Source organism: Trypanosoma grayi (assembly GCF_000691245.1).
Source record: "Trypanosoma grayi strain ANR4 Tgr_545_V1, whole genome shotgun sequence".
Classification (NCBI taxonomy): domain Eukaryota; phylum Euglenozoa; class Kinetoplastea; order Trypanosomatida; family Trypanosomatidae; genus Trypanosoma; species Trypanosoma grayi.
Genome location: NW_008826164.1, coordinates 1 through 11,725, shown reverse-complemented (window position 1 = coordinate 11,725; position 11,725 = coordinate 1). Strand labels below are relative to the sequence as shown.

At 55.9% G+C, this 11,725-nt stretch overlaps 6 protein-coding genes across 6 annotated transcripts; all 6 read right to left on the bottom strand.

Moving 5' to 3' along the window:
- Positions 1 to 597: 597 nt before the first annotated feature.
- Positions 598 to 2,268, bottom strand: DQ04_05451050 (RIO kinase 1; the record flags this gene model as incomplete). The annotated part of the gene is made up of 1 exon (XM_009314192.1): positions 598 to 2,268. The coding sequence occupies one exon, from the start codon at positions 2,266 to 2,268 to the stop codon at positions 598 to 600; it is 1,671 nt and encodes a 556-aa protein (XP_009312467.1).
- Positions 2,269 to 2,972: 704 nt separating this feature from the next.
- On the bottom strand, positions 2,973 to 3,497 carry DQ04_05451040 (putative thymine-7-hydroxylase; the record flags this gene model as incomplete). Its single annotated transcript, XM_009314191.1, has 1 exon — positions 2,973 to 3,497. The coding sequence occupies one exon, from the start codon at positions 3,495 to 3,497 to the stop codon at positions 2,973 to 2,975; it is 525 nt and encodes a 174-aa protein (XP_009312466.1).
- A 333-nt stretch (positions 3,498 to 3,830) lies between these two features.
- DQ04_05451030 (putative thymine-7-hydroxylase) lies at positions 3,831 to 4,157 on the bottom strand (the record flags this gene model as incomplete). Its single annotated transcript, XM_009314190.1, has 1 exon — positions 3,831 to 4,157. One exon carries the CDS (start codon positions 4,155 to 4,157, stop codon positions 3,831 to 3,833), a length of 327 nt encoding a protein of 108 aa, XP_009312465.1.
- A 1,361-nt stretch (positions 4,158 to 5,518) lies between these two features.
- On the bottom strand, positions 5,519 to 7,105 carry DQ04_05451020 (hypothetical protein; the record flags this gene model as incomplete). Its single annotated transcript, XM_009314189.1, has 1 exon — positions 5,519 to 7,105. One exon carries the CDS (start codon positions 7,103 to 7,105, stop codon positions 5,519 to 5,521), a length of 1,587 nt encoding a protein of 528 aa, XP_009312464.1.
- Positions 7,106 to 7,540: 435 nt separating this feature from the next.
- DQ04_05451010 (host cell surface-exposed lipoprotein) lies at positions 7,541 to 8,554 on the bottom strand (the record flags this gene model as incomplete). Its single annotated transcript, XM_009314188.1, has 1 exon — positions 7,541 to 8,554. One exon carries the CDS (start codon positions 8,552 to 8,554, stop codon positions 7,541 to 7,543), a length of 1,014 nt encoding a protein of 337 aa, XP_009312463.1.
- Positions 8,555 to 9,939: 1,385 nt separating this feature from the next.
- Positions 9,940 to 11,403, bottom strand: DQ04_05451000 (D-lactate dehydrogenase-like protein; the record flags this gene model as incomplete). The annotated part of the gene is made up of 1 exon (XM_009314187.1): positions 9,940 to 11,403. The coding sequence occupies one exon, from the start codon at positions 11,401 to 11,403 to the stop codon at positions 9,940 to 9,942; it is 1,464 nt and encodes a 487-aa protein (XP_009312462.1).
- Positions 11,404 to 11,725: the final 322 nt, after the last annotated feature.

The following is an 11,725-nucleotide window of genomic DNA, read 5'->3' as shown; positions in this document are numbered from 1 at the left end:
GAGCACCGGCGCCATGAGCAGGAACGTGCAGGCGTGCTTCACGTAGACAAAGGACGGGTGCAGCGCCTTCGTGACGGGGCCGTCCACCTCGAGCGCCAAGTAGTCTATCGGTCGCCGCCGTGCGAGGAAGCGCGCTAGTCGGCCGCCAGTGCGCTCCACGTCACGCATTTCGGTACGAGTCTTGCTGAGCACCTCGGCGCCGAGCTTCGTGCGGCCCAGCCGCGCAAAGAGAAGGCCGCGCGCCGTGCACCGCAGCATCTCTCCGCACTAACGGGGTGCAACAACAATGTGGAAAAGAGGGCGAGGAGGTGAGGGAAAAAAGAGAGAAGAGGGTGCGTGTGTGTGAAAAAATGGGGTGAGGAGAAGAAGCGCATGGGCAGCCTCAAGAGGGGAAAGGAATCGAGGCTCGACAACGTGCAGCAGCAGAAAAAAGTAAACACACAGAACCAAAGGGGCGGGGGTGATTGGCACCAGGAGGTGGCGCAGCTGGCTCCTCGTTCATCTTTCCCTGCACCACAGCAGCGAAGCCTGGCCCCAATCTTCTTTAAGAAGATACGTGTTTGACTCTTCTTACAGTTAATCGTCGAATGACTTGTACTACTTCTTTTTCTTACCACTTTTCTTTACCTTCTTATTCGCACGGCGCTCACGATTTGCCTCCTTCACGGCTTTGTGATATTCTTTCCGTTCCTCCTTTGTCATGTCGGCAATCGTCTTGGGCGCCTGTCGCGGCCGACCCACCTCCGTCGTTTCTCTATCCGCGCCACCATCACTTCTACTCCTTTTGCTGCCGTACGCCTCGTCATTTTCCTCCTCCTCGTCGTCGTCGTCGTCACAACTGGTATCACCGTCATCCACGTCGCTTTCATCCGCGCCCCCTCGGGGCTGTGCGGTGTTCGCCGTCATTTCGGCGACGTACGGTGCGAGTTCGGAGTTCGGCGCCTTGTGGTGAGCTATCTCGCCCAGCGTGCGCGGCACGGCGATGTTAAGGAAGACCTGCTCGTCCACCTTCGCCTGCTCCGCGTCCTTCTGCAGTACGCCCTCGCGCTCGCGCATCTCGCGAAGCTCCAGCAGGTGTTGCAGGATCTCCTCCACGTTGTCTGGGCCGTCGCAGCGCTGCCACCCACGCGGGGCGGGAGCGGCGGTGATGAAATGATACAAGTCCTGCAGAGAGAAGAGCTGCTGGTGTCCCTTGGCACGGAAAAAGGCGTTTACGTTCACAATATCTCTCCGAAGAAAGTCCATGGCATGCGGGTGATCGTTCTCCACTGACTGAGAGACGTCAATCACCACAACGCGGCCGCGGTAGAGCAGCAGGTTGTACTCAGAGAGGTCGCCGTGTATAAGTCTGCAGCGGCCGTACATCTTCCGCATCGTGCAACAAAGGTCGAGGTAGCACCTGTCGAGCGCAGCAGCAGAGGGAAAGCGGACCTCCTTCAGTCGTGGAGCGGGCCAGCCACCCTCCCCGAGGAACTCCATCACAAGCACGTGTTGCCGCAGCAGCTTCACGGCGGGCGCCAACACACCGCCGTCCTGCAGGCGATTCAGATTGCGGGCCTCCTTCTCTGCCCATGTGCGCACCATCTTACGCGGATTGCTCTTGCAGTACCGCTGGAATCGGAACTCACCCGCGACATACTTGTCGCGATCCTTGAACACGAGGATAGAGGTCTTGAACACCTTTACCGCCGCATCGCTGCCATCACCTGCGACAGCGTAATATACGTTCGCCTCCTTTCCCGTCGACACACAGCCGTTGATCTCCTTCAGCTGGCCACTGTTGACGAGCTTGTACAATATGAGGCGCGTGCGCGGGTCCATGACATTCTCCACCGTCGCGCGCTCTGAGCGGTCGACCTCCTTTGACGTCTGCATTGACGTGAGGCGGTTTGACATTGTCATCTCCCGCAGATCGTTCAGCACGCGCTGGTTCGCCCTGCTTGCGCCACCCGCACCGCCGGCGAAGGACGAGACGTCCGCGTAGAACTCGTCGACTCGAATGCGGCGAAGGACACTTGCGTGGGTGGTGGTGTGCTGCGACGGCTGCATCTTGCTCAGAGATGTCGTCTCCTTCTGCGCGTTCGTGCCGGGCGCCGCACCCAAGACCACCCGCGCCGGTGCCGCGCCTTTGCCCTGCACGACGTCGTAGAGCGCCGCCTCATCCCCGCTGTCTCCGTCGCCAACGATGTCGTCCACTGTGCTGCCCGGCGCCATGTACTGCAGGAGCTCCTGCAGCTCGACCGCCTTTGCCTGCGCTCGTGAGTGCATGGCGGCCGTGACCGTGTAAGACTTGAGCTGATGGGGCGCGTCCGCTGCGCTAGAGAGGTCGGCGGGCAGTGATGATGCACAACAACACTTTCAAGGTAGAGCGATAGCAAGAGACACGCATACACAGCGAGGGTGGTAAGAAAGACGGCACATCAAGGGCCCACAACAAGGGTATACTCAGAGACGCAGGCATCACAAAAGAAGTCCACAGATATCAACAAAGGTGCAACGGGTTTTTCAAAAAAAAGGGAGCGAATGAATAGAAAAATGATTGTCAACTTCGATCAATCCCTTCTGTGTATAGGCGATTGCGTTTTTTTTTTCTTTGCACACCCAGCGGAGCGGCCGCGCACTTCACCCTCCCATAGCACGCCGCGGCGATGGGTGCAGGACAAGCAGGAATAAATGCTACGCTCATGTCAACAAGAGCGGGTCGGGGTGCACACACACACACACACAGGCACAGAGAAAAAAAAGAAATAAACCTGGTCTCATTAACCAAAATAAACGATAGAAGTAAACATAGAAAAAATCACATGCTCATCATCCACATATATACATATATATACATATATATATATATATATGTATGTGCGAGTGCTTTGCGCAATTGCGCGCTGTTTGTATCAGTTGTGTTGGCAACATATCTCGAAATAAGACTCACCCCAATATCTCACGCACGATGGTGTCGAAGAGCGTCCGACTCACGTCGCGCTGCGGTACGCGTACGTCTGTGCGAACCGCTTCTGCAACCACGTGGAGGCCGTCACAGGGGGGTACTTTGCGGGGTTCTCCGTCGAGTAGCAGTTGTCGAGGCATGTGATGAGTGTGTCCGGGTTCGGCTCGCAGAAGAACGGCATCGAGATGCGGTCCACACCGGGATTAAGCACACGGTGTGCCGTCGACTTGTAGCGGTCGTTGCTCCACATCTCCATCATGTCGCCGATGTTCACAACGAAGCTGCCATCCACTGGCGGCGCGTCCATCCACTCACCCGACAAGTCGCGCACCTGGAGGCCGCCGTGTTTGTCTTGGTACAGCAGCGTCAGGATACCGTAGTCCGTGTGCTCGCCGCACACCACACGCCTGCCCTTCTGCTCCGGTAGGCCAGGGTAGTGGATTAGGCGGAATACACTCAGCGGCTCAAAAAAATGCGAGACGAAGAAGTCCTCTTTGACGCCAATCGCCAGAGCAAGCGCGCGTAGAAGCTGGAGAGCGAGCTGCTGCATCTCGCTGTAGTGNCCTTCTGCTCCGGTAGGCCAGGGTAGTGGATTAGGCGGAATACACTCAGCGGCTCAAAAAAATGCGAGACGAAGAAGTCCTCTTTGACTCCAATCGCCAGAGCAAGCGCGCGTAGAAGCTGGAGAGCGAGCTGCTGCATCTCGCTGTAGTGCTTCTCCATGAGCTCCGTCCAGCCCTCAATCTGCGCGGGGTGGTGGTTCGGCCCACGGAGCGGCTTGCCAGCCACAACGGAGGGGTGGTCCTCCGGCAGATTGTAGCTCATGTCGAACGTCTCCTTCCAGTCGTTCGGCGCAGTGGGGTCGAGTTGCTCCGCCACAAACTCACCGTACCCGCGGTGGCAGCGGCTCTTCTTNCCAGTCGTTCGGCGCAGTGGGGTCGAGTTGCTCCGCCACAAACTCACCGTACCCGCGGTGGCAGCGGCTCTTCTTGATATCGACCTTGAGCTTCTCCTCCATTGGAAGGGAGAAGAACGCGTTAGCCATCTCCGTCAGCTTCTGGAAGCGCTCCGGTGGGATAGAATGGCCAACAATGTAGAAGAAGCCCCACGTGCGGCAGGCCTCATCTATTTGCTTCGCAACATTCTCCACTGCGAGGCGATCGTTGAGCAGCGGTGACACGTCGATGATCGGCAGCGAACGTTGCGCCATGGCCGAGGCCTGCTATATTTTGCTCCCTAGCTGTATTTGTGTTGTGGTGTTGCTGTCATGGTTGTAGTTTGAAAGAAGAGAAAGGCAACGAAAAAGAATGAGCGCATCAAAGATGCAGCGGCTTGAAGCAGAAAGATATGGGAATTAAGAAGCCAACGACTGCTCAAAATGCAACACCGCCCACGGTAGACGCAAACGCAGCGGCAGATCATCGCAAGCCTCGAGACGCACCGACCCACTGAGTCACACTCCACACACCCCCCCCAGCACCATGGCTTGGCGCACAGAGAGACAGAGAGCCGGCCCACTTCACTTACACGCAGACGCACTGAGCCAACTTGGGTAAAGGAACTTGCACAAAACCCGAAGAAGCACCTCCCCCATCCAGCAGGCATTGTTCCTAACGGCAAGATTCCCTACAGAGGCGTCTCGGCCCTCGCAGGGGGATGCTGCAAGTTGTTGTGTCCACTTCCCCTCCCGCGGCCCTTCGCTGGTGTTCCCCAGCAGCCACCAAGCATACGCAGCTGCAGCGTCCTCACACCTACGCTCCCAAACTGCTGCATCAAATGTGCCTCCTCCTGGAGGCCCGTTCACACCCAACCGGAGATAGTACCGCACCCACAAGACGATGCATAAATGCAGCTCCTCAGAAAGGAAAAAAAAATTGCTACCGTGGTGGCTTCCTACTCTGGGTCTCAGTCATCTGCAAGACGAGGCTCTTCACACCTCTCAAGTCAGAGCGATAACGCAAGTTGTGTACACCTATAAACTCGTATGACGCAATGCCACGCAACCTTTCCAAGGTATGATGTTCGCTTCAGTACCACTGCTATCCTTTTATATGAAAAGCACCACATAAAAAGAAAGAGAAAGACACAACGCATACGGGCACAATTCAACGTGCAATTCACTTGCTTCATCGTTCTCTCATTCTCCTTTCACACCCCATGGAGGAGCTGTGTGAATTAAGAAATGCACAGAACACACGACGAAGCACTCCAATTGACTGTCAAGCGTCACTGTTACAACTGCATAGTCTGAGGAAAGCCGCCAAGTGTTCCCCCTTTGCGCACCGACAGCAGCGAGCCTTTACAACTCCAGCGGTTGCACGAACAGCCACTCACAGCATATTTAATCCTGTGATGAGACAACGTGCACTCGTTCACGTCTCTACTCCCAGCAGCACCGGGGACAGCGTTGATCACCTGCCCAGTCACTGAGCTATCAGTGCTTCCTGCAAAAAAGCAGTAAAGCGACATTTTGTGCCACACAGACGTAATGGGAAGGAAAGTGCAGCCACAGGGGACCAGCAGAACACTACTGTCGCACCTCCGTGCGACAAATAACGCATACTCTGTCCACTACCTCTGCCGAGTTTGCCGCAGAAACTCTTCAAATACGCACATTTCCTCCCCACTCCATTCTCCACCAGCAGCAGCGCTGCGATTCGGGGATATGTGCCGGAAGCCAGTCACGGCGTCACCGACATTCGCACGCGCCTTCGCCTGGTACGCCGCGTACGAGACGTCGCCGCATTCTTCCATCGATGGAACGTGGGGCTCCAGCAGCCGAAACAGGTCCATCACCACGCGCCGCTTCGTCTCAAAATCAAAGGGTGTATCGCAGAAGAGTGACGGGGAGTGGTTCACCTCCATCAGGACTGGCTCCAAATCCTCCGTCAGCATCATATCGAAGCCCAGCAGCTCGAAGCAGTTCCGTCCGTCACTGCGAGAGCCCCGTGACGCGCCGGTGCCGACGAACTCCCGCTGCAGCTCCTCCCAGCCGGAGAGAATTGTCAACATGACACAGGTATCGATGCGGCGCAGGAGGCGTTCCCACCTCGTAGTTGTGTCAGCGTTGTCTTCTGATCCCGCACAGGGGGCGTCACCCCCGGGGAGCGCGTTGATGTAATGTTGTAGAAACGTAAAATCTCGTTTGTTACCCTCGCAGACACCGTCGCACTTGTCACCCATCGTCGACTGTCCCACCGTAAAGTCCACCGAATTCTTGTTTACGGCGTAGTTTGTCAAGTGTACACTTGAACGCTCGCAGTTCGTCCTGTCAGGAGCAATGTACTCCTCTGCGCAGATGCGTACTAGCCCTTCTTGGTGGACAAAGACGTGCAAGCCCTCAAGAATATTTTTGATGCTGCTGCTGCTGGAATTTTCAGCACCTAAAAGTGACGGGCGAAACCCCCGCCGCGGGGGCCGCCCAACCACCACAGAAGTCACCAAGACATAAATGCGAAGGTCGAACTTCTTACGCTCGATGCAGAGAGGGGGTGTCATGTATATCTGGACAAGGTAGTCATCCGTTGTGTCGCCCATAGTGCGCTCCAGTGTCCGAAGTGGCTCCGCCGTCACCACAATGCCCTTGCCTTGACAGCCTTTGCTCGGCTTCAGGATAAAAAACTGCTCCCAAGCCGCTTGCTGCTGCTGCTGCTGTTGTTGTTGTTGCTTCTGATCGGCAATGAACCGCTCGAGCAGCGTCAGCTCCGTTGACGCCGAGAAGCTCCACGGAAAGGCGCCGAGGTCGACGGCAAGTGCTGGGGACAGACCCTCCCGCCGCCTGATGCGCATGAGTCGTTTGAAAAGAACCGCCTTTCTCGCAATGATGTGCATGCCGGGGAAGTGGTTGATGCGATGGCGACAGGACAACGCGGCAACACGCGACGCCAGTACACTCTTGTCAAGCCATAAAACCTGTGGGCTAGTGGCGTGGTCGTAAGCAAGGCCCCGCGATGAAAGACGCTGGACGAGTGTCTGTGTGTCTGTCCGCAGCGCGATACCGTGGAACGAGGAGGGAACATCATCGCGGCCTTCATCCTCCACGTACCACCTGAGTGCTACTGCCGCAGCCCGCACCACGTGGTATCGTGACTGACTACAGTTCACAACGATACACTTTTGTGAAGCCTGAGCGCACCCATCACCCGAAGAGCCTTCCATTCTATTCTACTCTTCAAGTCGTCTGTGTAAATAAGAAGCACAATAGATGTGAATCATACAAGGACCAGCACAAGAGGAGCATAAAACAGCGTTCGGATTAGGTCCGTCAGCGCCGAGTGCAAGATCAAAGGATTAAGAACAGTACAGCGTAGATAGCACCTTTTCACTCTTCCATCCTTGGTGCGTAACTCAAAATCGGTTGTATGAGCACCTCAGCGTCACGTACACTTTATTTACAACAAGGTGAGCCTCATTCTCGTTGCTCGACACGATCTATAATCTTAGTAGAGGGGCCGATAGGCATGCCCCGTGCGTGGCACGAGTAATGGCTCTCCTCCGCCCTTTCAATACAGCGGGCCTCCCCCACCGCGAATTCTATCTCTGCAGGGTGCCCCTCGTTGGTTGGGACGCAGCGCCTTCTCTAACTGCAGCGAGCTAGTGTGCCACGTGACGTTCGATCTTCGCCAGGATATCCGACTTCGTCTTTTCCTGCGACACATCAATGTTCTTCTCCTTGGCGTACGCCTTGAGAGCGTTGACGGTCCACCGCGGTGATGGGTCGCCCGACGGCTGTGCAGAAGGGGAGCGTGCGCGTTTTAATGTAGCGCGTGCATTCGATTCAGACTTCTGCGGTGACACAGACGACTTCTTTGGCGATGACTTTGACGGGCTCATCGGCCGTGGCGACCGCGCCGGCGACACGCCGTTCGGTGCCGGACTCGACTTGCGTGGTGTCACCGACCGACTCGCCGCTGCGCGCTTTGGTGTGGACTTCTTCGGTGATGCCGCCCGCTTTGGTGTGGACTTCTTCGGTGATGCCGCCCGCTTTGGTGTGGACCTCTTCGGTGATGCCGTCCGCTTTGGTGTGGACTTCTTCGGTGATGCCGACCGCTTTGGTGTGGACTTCTTCGGTGATGCCGACCGCTTTGGTGTGGACTTCTTCGGTGATGCCGTCCGCTTTGGTGTGGACTTCTTCGGTGATGCCGACCGCTTTGGTGTGGACTTCTTCGGCGAGGGTGTCCTCTTTGGCGTCAGCAGTTCCGGCGCGGTGTCCCGCTGCGGTGTGGCAGCACGCGTGGTGGACTCTTGCCGCGGCGAAGAGTTGCCAGAGTTCCGTGAGGACGACCGAGAGGACCGCAGCGTGGGGGGATTCACTGGAGCCACAGCAGCTGCACGAGCAGCGGCTGCCTTGCGCGGCACACGCGAGGCGGTCGGTGACGCACCGACGCTCCGCAGGACCTGCGCGCGAGTCTTGGGGGACATAGGCGTCGACTTCTTCGCGGAGGCCTTGGCCTTGGCGATGGTCACACTCACCCGCGAGCGCGGTGGCGTCGTCGTCTGGGCCTGCTTCAGGTTTCCGTCGTCATCGTAGATGCGGTGCTTCGACAAGGGCAAATCACTATCATCCACCTCTGGCTTGGTATTGATGAAGTACCTCCAGAATGGCATGGCGACTTCTCGTAACTTTATGCTGTGGTGTAGCCACGCAAAGAACCTAACAAAAAGGAAAGGGTCAGACAAAATAAAGAAACCATTGGTGGCAGGTGGACGGGATTGGCCACCAGAGAAGGAAAGAGATGAGAGCCTGCGGCGGCGCACGCACGGGGTGCGAAGAAAGGAGTGGGATGTAATATATGGTCTGGTGGTCCTACCAGATTAAAAGGCTTCACTGCTCATGCGCGCTGCCCCCACCCCGTGAACCCACGAAGAAAGGTAATGATGGGGGAGAACGGTGCAGTTAAGCCAGGCCACAAAAAAAAAATCGTTGGCGTAGAAAACAGAAGTCGGAGCTCCCATGCCTCCAAACAACCACCAAAAAAAAATTCACCGATGACGTGGGGAAGGCTACCAGAGCAGCCACCTGATGCTGCGGATCTTAAATGTGCACTTGCGCAGGAAGAGGGTCACAAAGCAGGCGGTCAGAGCAACCAGCCAGTTCCACTTCCCGCACCCTCAAGAAGCGCACAGACGCATATGTGTGGACAATATTGCCGTGAAAACGCCGCGGTCATCAAATCAACCAACATGCCGCAGACTGCAACGGTATTCACACCACTCTCCACCGGGTAAAAATATTGTCACTAAGATAACTGCAAGTTCATTGCTTCAATGCACATGACACAGACCTAATGTAGAATTTTCCCTCTGTCACTCTTTCAGTAATAAATGCCGTCATGCCCATTCAAAGGAATGCACAGACATTCGTCCAGCTATGGTACCCCGTCACACAGGCACTGGGTACCAGCTCCTAGGTTGTCCCTAGGGACGCTGGAACTCTTAAACCCCTAAAACTCGCGCTGTCATGGCGCAACAGGGCCGATCACCACAAAGACGTGTGTTTGTATTAATTTTTTACAGCACACGTTAGGTAAAACAAAACTCAACAGGCCTATAAAAATACTCGCAGCATACCAGCGTCGTGGGAACACCCTGCCGCTTAAGCGCTACCACTGCGTTAACCGCATCCTCCGTCGTCTCTACCGTGGCAAAATCACCGGCGCTATGCGGCAGCAGCGGCCACAACTTGAAGGCGAAACTCGCAGACGATACCCAGTGTGCCCTCGCTACCGCAGTACAGCTGCGTCAGATCAAGCCCAGACGATAGGCCATCTCCCACGGCCTGGTACGCAGAGACCCTCACAAAGACCACCACATTCACATTCACATACACACACACACACACACATCCGCAGCGTGTAAGAGAGAGGAACTTCACACGAAAAAAAGAAAAGACAAAAATTCATCAAAAAAAAACAAAGCATTCAAAACAAGGATTTCCGAAAACGATACAACATATATAGATATATATATGCCCTTCCTGCCCGTCACACTCACTACAGATGAGCAGTTGGATAGAGCTGCTGTTGTTTGGGGTAAAAAACGCCTGGGTTCATCAGGTTGTCAGGGTCCAGTGCCGCCTTTATCGTCTCCTGCACCTGTATGTGCTCCTTGCCGTGCTCGAGTGTTACGTGCCGCACCTTCCCCACGCCCACACCGTGCTCACCGGACACAGTGCCGCCCCTTGCAACGGCGCGCTGAATCATGCGGCTCTCGAACTCCCGCAGCAGCCGCCGCTCTTTGTCATTATCGAATGGTATACTGAGGTGGAAATTACCGTCGCTGATGTGAGCGCAGATGAGGCACGGCACGTTGTGGGCGGCGAAGTCTTCCTCAGTCTCACGGATTGCCGCCGCCAACTCCGTTAGTGGGACGCAAACATCCGTTGTCAGCACCCGCTCCTTTTTGCCCCTCGAGTGCATGGCAGCGANACAAGCACGGCGGGCTTCCCACACGGCGTCCATCTCAGCGCCAGCCTTCAAAAACCGCATCGTTAGTGCTTTACCCGCAGTGCAGAATACTTGTTTCACCCTGTCGTAGTCGGCGCGTATACGATGCAGTGAGGCATCACTGTCTGTGAACTCCAGAAGAACCGCAGCCTTTAATGGCAATGACATCTTGCTGTACTTGTTAGAGGCATTCACGCCTTCCTTGTTGAGCAGCTCACAGCGCAGCAGCGTCGTGGGAACACCCTGCCGCTTAAGCGCGACCACTGCATTAACCGCATCCTCAGTCGTCTCGAAGGTGGCAAAGCCACCCGCGCTTTGCAGCAGCAACGGCCACAGCTTGAAGGCAACCTCGCAGACGATACCCAGTGTGCCCTCGCTACCGCAGTAAAGCTGCGTCAGATCAAGCCCAGACGACGACTTGCGCACAACCTTGCGCGTCTCCACCACGCTGCCCATAGGTGTCACGACGCGGAGCGAGAGAATGTTTTCGCGGGTCGTGCCGTACTTCAGTGTCGACATGCCGCTGCCGGACGTCGACACCATCCCGCCAACGCACGGGTTCGACGATGGGTCGGGGCCGAACGTGAAGCCACGCTCCCGCGCAGCCTTCACCAACTGCAGTTTCTTCACGCCGGCCCCAACCCACACAAACGCATTGTTAACATCGAAGTCCATCCGCTGCAGGCCATTCGTATCGATCACCACACCACCGCCGTACGGGATTGCGCCACCCTCGATGCCTGTGCCAGCCCCTCGCGGCGTCATGGGGGCCCTGTGGGCAGCGCACAGCTTTACCACGGCGGCCACCTGCTTCACCGACGTTGGTTGCACCGCTGCCAGAGCGCAGACGGGGCTATGCGCTGACGCGTCACCACCAAAGCCCGTCAACAGTTCATTTTCATCCACCACGAGACGGATACTTTCAAAACAGCAAAACCTCTTCAACTGCTGCATAAGTGTTTCGTACTTTTTTGGGCGTTCCGCCAACGGCTCAACCGCACACCTCTGCATAATGTCGATATTTCCCTTAAGTAGAAAGTTTTTACTCCTCCTTCGTCGAAGGGAGAAGCTAAAGAAGACGAAGAAATGGGCCCCCAAAATCTGACAGTGCCAGCACCACCCCAACAAGATAGACACTCAATATCCACGCAGCACTCGTTAGCCACCTTCAGGGAAAACAAACAAAAAATATTCGCAAAACAGAGTGGAATGTAAACGAATGATCGATAAAAAAATGAATATACGCCCTTCCTGCCCGTCACACTCACTACAGATGAGCAGTTGGATAGAGCTGCTGTTGTTTGGGGTAAAAAACGCCTGGGTTCATCAGGTT